This window comes from Scylla paramamosain, chromosome 34 (genome assembly GCF_035594125.1).
Source record: "Scylla paramamosain isolate STU-SP2022 chromosome 34, ASM3559412v1, whole genome shotgun sequence".
In the NCBI taxonomy this organism is placed as follows: Eukaryota; Metazoa; Arthropoda; class Malacostraca; order Decapoda; family Portunidae; genus Scylla; species Scylla paramamosain.
The window spans coordinates 12,401,518-12,415,095 of NC_087184.1; the positions used below are offsets into that span (position 1 = coordinate 12,401,518).

At 40.4% G+C, this 13,578-nt stretch overlaps 1 protein-coding gene across 1 annotated transcript in view; it reads left to right on the plus strand.

Moving 5' to 3' along the window:
• The window catches only part of LOC135090191 (probable 4-coumarate--CoA ligase 1), a 33,034-nt gene extending 19,700 nt beyond the window's left edge, over positions 1 to 13,334 (plus strand). The window contains exons 2-8 of the mRNA XM_063986642.1: positions 1,410 to 1,617; positions 3,241 to 3,452; positions 4,936 to 5,083; positions 7,499 to 7,653; positions 7,775 to 7,949; positions 8,613 to 8,944; positions 10,658 to 13,334. Coding sequence (XP_063842712.1) covers positions 1,410 to 1,617; positions 3,241 to 3,452; positions 4,936 to 5,083; positions 7,499 to 7,653; positions 7,775 to 7,949; positions 8,613 to 8,944; positions 10,658 to 10,954 — 1,527 coding nt within the window. The 3' untranslated portion in view covers positions 10,955 to 13,334. The remainder of the gene's footprint in view (positions 1 to 1,409; positions 1,618 to 3,240; positions 3,453 to 4,935; positions 5,084 to 7,498; positions 7,654 to 7,774; positions 7,950 to 8,612; positions 8,945 to 10,657) is intronic.
• The last annotated feature ends 244 nt before the right edge of the window (positions 13,335 to 13,578 follow it).

Below are 13,578 nucleotides of genomic sequence, written 5' to 3' on the forward strand. Positions count from 1 at the left end.
TTTTTAGGACAAAATCATCTTATTTTTCTTTCAAATTCATGTTGGGATACTATTTGCACATTCCATATCCTCTCGTGATGCATTCCATTGATCTATTGCTTCATCAGAAAACCGGCCGCATACCAGGGATCATCTTATCGCCGATCATCTTCCGTAGTATGACAAAACCGGAAAGTTCATGCACGATTTGCATTATCCAATCCATACCGATAAGCATCTTAAACATACTTTATTCATGCACGCACCGCCGCGGAATGCACAGACTCCCTGTTGCCTGGTGTACGAGTATGTTCAACATGTAGCCAACATATCAAGAAAGCTGCCTCTAGTGGTTCTCCGTGTTTTCTTTACGGGAATGGCATTTGAGAGTTGTTCATCTGTTTCACTTAGTCGATCTTTCTAATGCTTAAAATTAATCGCAGTGAACGAATAGTGACCAAGGACTCATATTCTGAAACACTTCTGCTCGCCTTTCCACTGCTTTCCCAAGGTTCTGGTTAGTGACAGGTTTTTAAAGTTCTTATTTATTTATCATTTATTTATTTTTTTACGGTTTTAGTGATAGATTAAAATGATTTTTATATTATTAACAAGGGAAACACTCTTGAGAATCCTTGACTAGAGCATATTAAAAATAGTGACCGCTGTAATTCCAATTTTTCCTGTTTACCCTGGTGTAATAGATCATTTCTTTTCAGAAATTATTTTGTGTAAACCATAAGAGGCTACACGTGATTGACTGCATTATACAACATTTCTCTCTCTCTCTCTCTCTCTCTCTCTCTCTCTCTCTCTCTCTTGGCCATTGTTCTTTAACATTTCTAAGTCCATGCACCCTTCAATGGAGCTATTGAGAAATTCATGTACCCTCGCACCTAGGACAATTAATTATAAAAGATTTACATTAATATTTCACGTTTTTCTCTATTTGTAAAGACTGAAAATATATATGTAAACAGAAACATTAGGTTAACATTTTAAACCTAACAAATAGCTACTCGGTTCTAAATAGTGTAGCTTCCGAATGTATAATAAAACAAAATGCCACATTTCAGATCTGTGAGGCGCGAGTTGCGTGTAATATACTGATATAATACTGTATGTATATAAATTTGTAATACTTTAATCTCAAATTAAATTAATTTCTTATGTGACACAATTTTCTTTCAAAAACACCTTTTCATGATGTGCACCCTGACCTCAGTTTTCTCCAAGCACTCTTTGTAAAAAACCCATGCACCCAGGTTAACTTTGACTATTACTGATCTAGGCTTTGAAATAATATACGAATTAAGCTGTAGTACATAAATGCCTGGAAAGCTGTAAGTGATCATGGGAAGAGTTGTATGGCTGTGAAGGAGTTGATGATGTACAGTACTTCTGGTCAATAAACTATCTGAGCATTTCAGGTGGATGGCATCAGCGGCATCTCGTACACCCACGGGGAGTTCCGGGACCAGTGTCACCGTCTGGGTAGCGCTCTCACCCGCCTGGACGTGACCAAGGGGGACGTGGTGGGCCTCGTCTCGCCTAACTGCCCGGAGTTTCCCATCGCCTTCTTCGCCGTGGCTTCCATAGGCGCCATCACCACCACCGTCAGCAGTGCCTACCTCGCAGGTATTTACTTATATTCAGCTTATTTTGTACTTTAGGTTAATCCCCCACACCTCCCCAACTTTTTTTTTTTTTTTTTTTTTGTCAGCAGTGCCTATCTCGCTGGTACTTTTTGGAGGTCAACCCTTTCTTCTTGTTGTAATACTAGCTATGTTATATATCCCTTATTTCCTATCTAATTCTATATCATATTTGAACATAACTTCAACCACACTGAAACCTAATTCTGATCTTCCTTTTTCATCTACTTCTGACTTTATTTTGACCTTACTTTAAGGTAAATTTAACATATGCCAACTTTCTATCAATTTTCACCTCGTCCCATCTTCTTTAAACTTAATTCCGACCTAAAGTTCACACACATTAACTTTCCTCCACCTCACTTTGCTACACCCTTCCCCTTCTCCCAGACGGAATAGCCACCATGCAGCTGAACGGCGGCGCGTAGGTGGTGTTAATACTTCAGCGCCGCACCTCGACTAACTACTTTCAAAAGCCTTTACATAAAGTTACACAGGTTTTTATAGTTCTAGTGACTGATCAACAATATTTCTGCACTATTAATAGGAAAAATAGTCTTGAAAACCTGGCTAATCATCTCTGTGGGCTTGGAAAATAGTCATGGTGCGAGAGCAATGCGTTTCTGAATACAGGCTACTTTTCTTTTCATATAAGAGGGCCACTGGCCAAAGGCAAAAAAAAAAAAAATTGTAATAAAAAAAGGCCCACTTAATGCCAGTTCCCATTGAGATATCAGCTAGAATTAAAAAAAAAAAAAAAAGAGAAAGGGATGAATGATTGAGAAAACTGGTTAAATCTTGCATTAGAGAGGACAGAATTGGGATGAGAGAAAAAAAGAGTCTTGTACAGCGAGGCAGCGGGAGGAAGTGAGGCATACAGTTAACAAGATCAGAAGAGCAGTTAGCGTGAAAATTCCGGTACAAGATTGTAAGAAATGCAAAACTGCAGCGATGAGAAAGAGGCTGAAGACAGTTTCATGTCAAACATTGCGGCGATGAGAGAGCCTGAAGACTGTTTCATGTCAAACAACTATTTAAGGAATTGTCCCGTAATGAACGTTATGGTCATAATCACCAGGACTATTTTCAAAGGTTAGATTTTTTTTTTTTCTAAGGTGCCGAATCTAGGTTAAACTACCACTGAAATCATGAAAACAGAATTGAGAACTCTGACAGCACGCATTGCATTAACCTGTTACGTTTTTTTTTTCTGGGTTACTTAATCCGACCTGAACTTTACATTAATTTCCCTCCAGCCTCATCCTGTAACACCCATTCCCTTACCTCTTAATTTTTATTTAATTTTAACGTAACTTGAACTTATGCTAATATTATTCCAATCACTTTCATCTCATCCCATCTTCTCTGAACTTAATTCCGATCTAAACTTTGCATTAACTTTCTTCCACTTCACTTTGTAACACCATTTTTCTTCTCTCTTAATTTTAAAGTATCTTCAAATTATGGGGACTCTATTCTAACCATCGATCTCCTTGTAACTTTATTCTAACCATCATCTTGTAACTTTATTCTATCATTTCCTTGAAGCCTAATTTCTAAGTTTCCTCCACCCTCACTGTGCAACACCCTTCCCTTTCTCCCACAGATGGAATAGCCACGCAGCTAAACAGCAGCAGCGCGTCGGTGGTGGTGGCACACAAGGGGGTGTTGGGCGCTGTGATGGAGGCGTGCAAGCAGTGCCCGAAGGTGCGGCACGTCATTGTTATCTACCCCACGCCCGATGATGAGAAGGCGGGACTGCTCTCCTTCCACAAACTTCTGAAAGATGATGGCAAGGCGTTCCCACACTCAGTCAAGGTAGGTTTATTATTTATTTATTTCCTTTTGTTTTTCCCCTATTTAGTAAGGCGTTCCCACTTTTTTTTCTTTACGGTAAGGCTTTTTATTTATTTTTTCAGGAGTAGGGTGTTCCCACAGTCAGTCAAGGTAGGCTTACTATTTTTTTTTATTTTTTTTTATTATCAGCAAGGCTTTTTTTTTTTGTAAGGTGTTCCCAGTCAAAATAGGCTTACTTTTTTTTTTGTCTGGGTGGTCGATTTTGCTGTGGTGAGACATTTCCATAGGGCCCTGTAGTTTTCAACCGGTGAGGGGATGGGGGGGGGCTGTGGGGAGCACGGGCACTCCTGGGGGGAGCGCAAGCACAGGACGGGAGGAGAAAAAAAAATCACAAATCAAGGAAAATCAAGGACTCACTGGCTGTTGGTACAGAGATGCAGCTGTTATGCCCACCCTCTATGTATCCATTTGATTCTATCTACCTATCTATCTATCTATCTGATTCTATCTGTCTATCTATAGTGGCATAGTTGGGAAGGGGGTTGAGTGAGTGACGCAGGTAGGAGGGGGGGCCCCAACTGCATTGAACCAGCTTTGGGGGATCCCAGCTTGCAAAAGGTTGATAACCCCTGCAGCACAGACATCATCAAGTTTGGCTTTCTTTTCTTTTCCAGTCAGTGACTGCCTAATCTCTTTAAGGGCATTGCATTTTCTTGTAGACAGTCAAGGTGGGCGTATATTTTTTAGTTTTATGTTTTTAACAAATTACAATTCATACAAAGTCAAATTCTGCTTTTTACACTTTTTATTATTTATTTATTTATTTTTCAGGAAAGAGTTTTATCTCACAGACTGCCAAAGTTCATGTATTTTTTTCATAATACATATATTTCCATCTTTGATCTTTCATGCTTTATTCTTCTGATTCTCTATTCATCCCCATCTTAGCATACCCTAATCCTGCCATTCACTCCATTTACTCGGCCCCCTTGCATATACTGTTTCTCTCTCTCTCTCTCTCTCTCTCTCTCTCTCTCTCTCTCTCTCTCTCTCTCTCTCTCTCTCTCTCTCTCTCTCTCTCTCTCTCTCTCTCTGTAATAATCAGTAATAACACCTACAGCATATATATATATATATATATATATATATATATATATATATATATATATATATATATATATATATATATATATATATATATATATATATATTTCTCTCTCTCTCTCTCTCTCTCTCTCTCTCTCTCTCTCTCTCTCTCTCTCTCTCTCTCTCTCTCTCTCTGTAATAATCAGTAATAACACCTACAGCATATATATATATATATATATATATATATATATATATATATATATATATATATATATATATATATATATATATATATATATATATATATATATCCCATCCTTATTCTTTCCCTGGTGGTGGTGTTGCCTTACTCTTAGCATTCCCTAATCCTCTCACTTTCTCCATTTACCCCCATCCTAATTCTTTCCCTCTCCAGATCAACCCCAAGGAGGATGTGGCGGTGTTGCCTTACTCCTCTGGCACCACTGGGCTGCCAAAGGGTGTCATGCTCACCCATTACAACCTGGTTGCCAACTTGAATCAATTACAGCACAAGGACATCAGCACCCTGAGGGACAACCGAGGTAAATTCAATGTTCTGAGGATTACACAGCAACACACAACTCTAGTCTTGCTGTGCTACTTAAAACTCATTCTTAGGCATTTCATTGCGATATGCAACACTTCCACAGCACTAAAAACCAATTAATTCTTTATAAGCATTGACAAGAAAGAAAAAAGAGGAATTAAAAGAAAAGATGAAGTAATTACTTGGGATCTTTGGATTGTTAGCACCTTCAACCAGACAAAACACAGACTTTTCTGGAGAAATGTGAGGATGAAGAATGATGTGGAGACAGTGAAGAACCAAGTGGAGTGTCAGTTACAGAAACTAAGTGAACCACCATCCTTCCAAACAACAAACTGGTTGGGGGAAGCCTCATCCTGCTCCTTGAAGGTGACAGACCCATCAGGCGGAGACAACAAACTCTGCTGATGGCGTGGAACTCAGCCAAGGCAAAAAACAAGAGACACCTGGGTAACAAAAGTTAAGAGCACTGTAAGAACCTGAGTCTGCACAGAAGTGCATCTCAAAAAAGAATGACAGTCTCAGCTCCATAGGGTGGAATACGAATGAATTTGTTTTGAATGTGGGATTAGGTGCCTAGGTAGAGAGAAGCATTGTAAATGCTAATATTAGAAGCAGGTTGTATCTACCTTGAATGGTTTATGGCTTGTTTCTCCCTCTTCTCCATCCTCCAACTATTTAATGCCATTCATTAAGATTCTTTGCAGTGATGTTTCCCATGCCCTCACTGGCCTTAACTCTCAGAAGGCCCTCCTATTGTTCTCCAAAACTGTGCTTCCATGCTTGTATCTTGTGCCTAGTCAAACTCCTCCAACTCTGTCTATCAACATCCACCTTTCCTTCTTACTGGAAGTTTGCCTTCATTCAACCTGTTCCTAAAAAGGGTGACTGGTCTAATCCCCCAAACTACTGTTCTATTGCCTCTCTAAAGTTTCTTAATGTATCCTCAACAGGGAGATTCTTAAACATCTATCACTTCACAATCTTACATCTGATCACCAGAATGGGTACTGTCATGGCCGCTCTACTGGTGATCTTAGGCTTTCCCTACTGAGTCTTGATCATCCTCTTTTGGGGAATTTGATGAAACTTTTGCTGTTGCCTTAGACATATTAAAAGCTTTTGACAGAGTCTGGCACAAAGCTTTTATTTCCAAATTACCCTCCTATGGCTTCTATCCTTCTTTCTGTAAGTTAATCTAAAGTTTCCTTTCTGACCATTCTGTTGCTGCTGTGGCAAACAGTCACTGTTCTTCTCCTAAGTCTGTTAACAGTGGTGTTCCTCAGAGTTCTATCCTGTCACCCACTCTCTTTCTATTATTTATTAATGATCTTTTAAGGCAAACTTCTTGTCCTATCACTCTTATGCTGATGATACCATACTGCAATTTTCCACATCCTTTCATAGACATCTAACCCTTTAAGAATTAAGGAGCTCATGCAAGGAAGCCACACAACATCCAATTTCAGATCTCTGAAATTTCTGATTGGGGCAGAGCAAATTTAGTATTGTTCATTACCTCAAAAGCTCCATTCCTCCATCTATCAACTCAAAACAGCCTTCCAGATAACTAGCCTCTTTTCTTCAATTGCACTCAACTGTCCCCATCATCTACACTGAACATCCTCGGTCTGTCCTTTACTTATAATCTAAACTGAAACTTCACATCCCATCTCTAGTTAAAATTCCAGCTGCTATCTCTGTACAGGGACCTTATCCATGTATGGAGTATGCTTCACATGTATGGGGGGATTCTACTTATACTGCTCTTTTAGATAAGGTGAAATCAAAAGAATTTTGCCTTATCAACTCCTCTCCTCTAACTGACTGTCTTCAACCTCTCCCTCATCGCCACATCTTTCCATCTCTTGCTATCTTCTACCACTATTTTCACACTAACTGCTCTTCTGATCTTGCAAACTGGATGTCTCCCCTCCTCCCACAGCCTTGCTGCACATGACTTTCTTCTTTCCCTCACCCCTATTCTGTCCACCTTTCTAATGCAAGAGATAACCAGTATTTTCAATCATTCATTCCTTTCTCTGGTAGATTCTGGAACTCCCTGCCTACTTCTGTATTTCCCTTTTCCTGTGACCTGAACTCTTTCAAGAGGGAGGTTTCAGGACACTTGTCCTCGAATATATGATTATCCCATTCAACCTTATTTTGGGAATTGGCACTCAAAATTATTATTTTTTTTTTACCCTTGACCAGAGGCTGTCTTGCATAAAAAAATACACACACACACACACACACACACACACACACACACACACACACACACACACACACACACACACACACACACCTGGCCAGCCCAAATTATACCCTCCCCAGCCTTCCCAGTCATACCACAAAATAAAATAAATAAATAAAAATAAATACAAAGTACTCCATGTTGTATCCACAGGTGAGCATCAAGAAGTGTTCATGGGAATACTGCCGTACTTCCACATCTATGGCATGATGCCCTGCATGGGGATTTCTCTGGTGACTGGATCCAAGACTGTCACTCTGCCATTCCTTAAACCAGAGTTGTATGTTAAAACCTTGGAAGAGTACAAGGTGTGTTTGTGTGTATAGTTGCAATATACGGGGTTTGGGTCAAGGTCATGATCCACTACCAAATATTTTTTTATCTTTAAATGTGCTGAACTTAATAGTCCTGGTTGCCTGCTTCCCACAGATCACCTACCTCCACACAGTGCCTCCTATACTTGACTTTCTGGCTAACAGTGACCTGGTGAAACCTGAACACCTCAACCCTACCCACACTGTGCTGTGTGGCGCTGCTCCTATCGGCCCCACCCTCATCAATGAACTGCTGAAGAAATTTGGTGCTGGGATTTATTTCCAAGAAGGTAATTTGGATGAACATCAAGGAAGAGAATGTTTATAATGGCAAAAAGTGGCAGAGACTCATAACCATTTGAACCATAAACTCATAATCTATTGAATCCCATTAGGGGTGTGAAATTAGATTTGGATGATAATATGATTGAAGATTTACTATTTACTGCTATATTGTATCTAATAAGAAATTGTAGGGCAACTAGTAACAAACTCTTCACAGATCTCTTAAATTTTGGAGAGATGGCTCTGCCAACCATAGATGTGATGAAGTAGTTCAAAACTTTGTGCCTGCAGTTTAATGCTGGCTTGATAAGGGTTACTGAATTGAAGAACAGGTCATACTGTCATTAGTAGTCACAGGTTGTAAAGCCAAAATAACATATTTCATATCACTGTATTATAAAGTCATCCCTGTATTATGAAACTTTCACTCATCCCATCAGTTCATCTTGAGGTATAAAGTAGAATCTTTATGCAGCTTCTGTCTCTAACATCTCATTATTGTCCCCTAGTTAATTCTATTTCATGTTTCCATTAAAGATCCTTAAATGCTACACACAACTTCTTTGTTTTTATTAGCACTGCTGGCCATACTCCTCAGGGTTGAGATCTTGCAACACAAAATTATAACAATGAAGGTTTGATTCCTTATCAAGACATACCCTCTGCAGGTTTTGGCATGACTGAGACCTCACCAGTGACACATGTCACTCCCAGAACCAAGTTTGTCTTGGGCTCCACAGGGGTAGCCATCCCCAACACCCTGACCAAGATTGTTGATCTCACCACCGGCAAGACTTTACCACCCAATGGAGGGGAGGGGGAGCTGTGTGTGAAGGGCCCACAGGTCATGAAGGGATACTACAAGAATGAGGAGGCCACCAAGGCAACCATAGACCCAGATGGCTGGCTGCATACCGGGGACATTGCCAAGATGGATGGGGACAAGAATGTGTTCATTGTGGACCGCCTCAAAGAACTCATCAAAGTGAAGGGCCTGCAGGTGAGCAACTGTGTGACTCTTCCTGCATCTCCTATTGATTCTGCCACACCATTGTACACACCTTATGTCAGATGTGCAAGGTGAAAGGTTAAGAGGAAGGCCACACCTGGAGTGGATGAACTGTATGAAGAGAGCACTGAATGAGAGAGGATGACTGTAGCAAGCAACAATGAATGTGCCTGATAGAGGTGGATGGAGAGTGACAGTAGTGAATGCATGAAAATTATGTAGTCTCATCCATCCCTAGGAGGGGGTGTGGGTTTATTTGGGGGTACCCACTGGTGTATGGACCAAGTTAGGATGCAGCACACTCTGCAGGAAATACCCTGCATCAGCTGTGGTCTAAGGATTGAAGTAGAGGCATCTTCTATATATAGCCCAGGTCAACCCTAGATCACTTATCTTTATCTGAATCTGAATCTGATCTTGATTCACTATGGATAAAAAGAATGCTTGGAGCCATTACTGATCAAAACAATAACACAGACAAGTCGCTGCCCAGCTGTCACAAGTGGTAGACTGGTGATGCTCACCACTGTGTTCTAATAAAGTATCAACAAGAACTACAGCCTACATTTCCTGAAGCAGATGGGCCAGAGAAAGTTATCCCTGAGTCCTAGACACATGCCTACCTAGGCTGATCCTCTTTGAAGGAGAAAAGAATGGCAGCATAAGATTGGGTTCCACATCTGGCGATGAAGATTGTATAAGTTTCACGCAAAGCTCCCTTTCACACTTAGCATGATTAAAGTACTCGCTGTGATAAAGTACAGAATGGCAAAATGAGAAAATATTCGGATGTAAGGTGAGGTAAGCCTGGCCCACATGCTGACACTAATGAGACCATTACTGAGGAACTTCAAAAGTAAGGATGTATTATTTATGACACTAAGTATTATCTTCCTTTGCTTCAAGATGCAGTCATTGTTAGAGGCAGTAATGGCCATGTAATTATAATCAGAAACCATTAAAACAAGGCTTGGCATGGCTTGTTATATTTCCCTTGTTTCTGGAATCTGTTACACATTCTGTGCCCACAGCAGCATTCTGCAACAATTCATTACCATTCAGTTTGTTCCTCAGACATATCAACTATTTTCTTGCTCTGTATTTGTCTAAAAAGTCCCCTGTAGAAGCTGCTCAGCTACCAACACGGCTGCTGCCAGCAACTTCAGCGTGTCATCTGCTATAACCCACCTCTGGACCCAGATCACCTAGATCATGATCCAGATCACTCAGATCAGAGTAAAATCTAGATCAAGATGTAAATAGAACACAGGTCATTCGAGAAGATTAGTGATCTGAAATGGATCATGAGAAATAGAATGGTCTCATTATTAAAGAGCAGGGATAAATCAATGTATGCTGTCTCAATTGCTGTGGAAATATGTAGCCAGCTGTGCTATGCCTAAGCTACTGGGATGCAATAGGGTTGTCCACAAGACTATCCCTTTCCACCAGAGACTGATAGGGCTAAGAGTGTGAATGATGTGCATACCAGTGTGTGGTGCTTTGTCGGGGCCACCCTGTGTGGGATTGGCAACTTGGTATATAGATAGATGTATTATAGCTTGTCCTTATGTGTAAATCACCTTCAGGAGAGGTCCAGCACACACTTATTCTTCTCTTTTACACATGTATTTCTCCTGCTCAAGAACTCTTCCATCAGCCACAAACACACAACAACACATTTCAATGAAATATCCCTTGCAGGTTGCCCCAGCTGAGCTGGAAGACTTGATCCGCCAGCTGCCTGATGTGGCTGATGTCGGGGTGGTGGGGATGCCAGTGGGTCATGCACATGGAGAGGCACCGAGAGCTTTTGTGGTGCTAACACCAGGCAGTCAGCTTTCCCTCAAGACCATTGAGAATTTTGTGGAGTGCAAGGTTGCTCCACACAAGAAGCTGTCAGGAGGCCTGGAGTATGTGGAAGCCATTCCCAGGTCTCCCACTGGAAAAATCTTGAGAAGAGAGCTGAAGGCAATGGCACTCTCCAAAATGACTCAATGAGTGCCTGGTCTGTCACTGGGACACTGCAAGGGTTCCTCATCTTTGCCGCACAATGCAATTACCTTGTAATTTTAACTTTAAAGCCTTACACACTTGGTATTCAAGCACAGCTGACTACAGCCAAATTTCACCTAATACTTGAACTTTCAGTATGTTTGTTGCCTTAAGTTGACATAAGGCAGTGGGCCTGATGCAAATCTATTAGGCAAGGTCCTGCATCACTGAGGGTGTTGGTGTTGGTGCTGGTGTAGTGTGCACCACACTCCATCTGGTGTGGAAACCTCTGCCATTTACAGTAGTAAGTATCAGTCCTAAGGCAAGGAACAACAACTACTAATGCACATCAGAGCATTGAAATAATCCTGTGTGCAATGTGGAACTAGATCTTTGATAGAACTGCTCCCAGCACTGGGGGAGATGCAGCCCAGCAGTGCATCACAGGCCGGCTCAGCACATGCTAGTGGTGGTGCTGCTATATGTGCCATTGTTCACAAAGTTATAAGGAGGAGCTCTTTACTGAAGATCTGCATCACAAACATCATGCTCATCAGCTCACAGATCCAGACACATGACCAGTTATAAGACATTAGATTTGCTGTACAACAATTGTTTCTTACAGAAGTTTCTCAGCTGCTTCACTTTTGGATGATATTGATTTATCAACTGCTGAAAACATGGTTACTCTTTTCCATTTCTCAAATTATATTTGTAAATAGTATTAAATCATCACAAACACTGTTAGGTAAAGAAATTAGGTGTAATATTTTTATATTCCAAGCAATTCCATCCCCACAAGGGATGAAGAAGCTAATGGTGAGATTTGTGAATTCCAAATACTTGTGTGAAGAGTGAGTGGCTCATATCATTAGTGGCTACACTGCACTCACTTTCCTGTCCAAGCTCATCTCCCCACACTGCCATACAAAAGGAAGAACATCAGTGACGGTGATTACATGAATAGTGCACAAGATGCACTAAAATTTCACATTCCATGATTTATCCATATGTACCACAGCAACATTGCTGCAAAATGCAAAAATTAAATGTTGGATAGGAATGCATGAGATGTGTAATGTGACTGCAGTACCATTTCACTCATCCATGAAATTGTAAGCTTACATTAAGCCATGTTTCCCTATTTCTATTATAATGAGACCTATGTCACCATCAAATGAAATTTAGTAGATTCCAGGCAACACCTCGCCAGATCTAATCCTGGCAATGCTTCAGAGATTGAGGCTGCACTGCTACACAAAAGCTGCACCAGTAAAGACAAATAGGTACACCACCACCTATACAATGCCTTTATGAGAGCTATACTGAACACAAGCATCATGACCCCTTTGGAGTGTCAAAAATACTGGGAAAATTACTTGAGGGCAGGATGAATTCTTAGTCATGAGACACTCTGGCTGGGAAGTGAACCCCCTGACAAGGCAGTAAATGTAGAGTACAATGCCATAGGTGACTGTCATGCCCCTAGGTAATTTTGGAGACATTGACACCTACACTCACAAAATCAGTAAAACCAAGGCAGTGAAGGAGGGTAATATTCACAAACTAAAGCAGACAAAGGTGAGAAGAGGAGATAAGAAGGATGTGTAGTGTGGCATGGAATAACTCACACATATACAAGAGTCAAGGTGCAGAAGGAAAAACCTCAATAGAAGTGATGGGCAGAAGCTTTGAAAATGTAATTATGTGATTGATGCTATACAAGATTAGGTGGAATAGTGAGCTGAAGTAGGGAATAAGAAGGAATGAGGTGCATGAGGAGAAAGAGGAGCCTGCATAAACAAACAAGAGCACAAAGGTTAATAGAAGCGATGAACTATAATGAACTGTATTTTGTGTATCAATGTGAAATGTAGCTACTTTGAATTCTGTATTACTGTATGTATATCATAAATTTACATTAATCTAAGAACATTTTATATTTTGTTAATTTTGTAGTGATTGTGGTAACTAATTTTTAGGCAAGGCTCAAAACAAAACTGGTAAAAACTGTAAAAATTACTAGTTTACATAATCAAAACACGATTGATGAAAAAAAAAAAAGTGAAAATGACAAGCAAATTACAAAAGTACTGGTAATGACCAAGTGAAGGTGAGCAGCAATCCATACAAACACACACACACACACACACACACACACACACACACACACACACACACACACACACACACACACACACACACACACACACACTGCAGTATTTGTCCATCCATTCCTGGTGCATCACTGTTGTGTCCTGGGTGTGGCCCTCACCAGCAACCACCATTTAGATAGTATAGCCAAGACTTTGATACCAAATGCAATGCAACAAATGCAATAGACCTAAGTTATCTGCCTAAACAGAAATAAAGAGGTATATTCAAATAACACTTTCTATCATGTACTTCCACATCTTCTGGGTGTGAATCGAGTGAATTAATCTATACATCACTGTTCCTCTTTCTGCAATGCAACTTTTCAGCTCTTTCTGTTTTAAGGAAAATTTTACACAGGCTTGATTTTTGCTGTAGTATCAAGAAGCAAGCAAGAAAGAAGTAATAAAAGGAAGAGCAAGCCAAGTAATAATGGCCATGTTTAAGGACACAGAACCTCTTCTTTCAACTCTTTT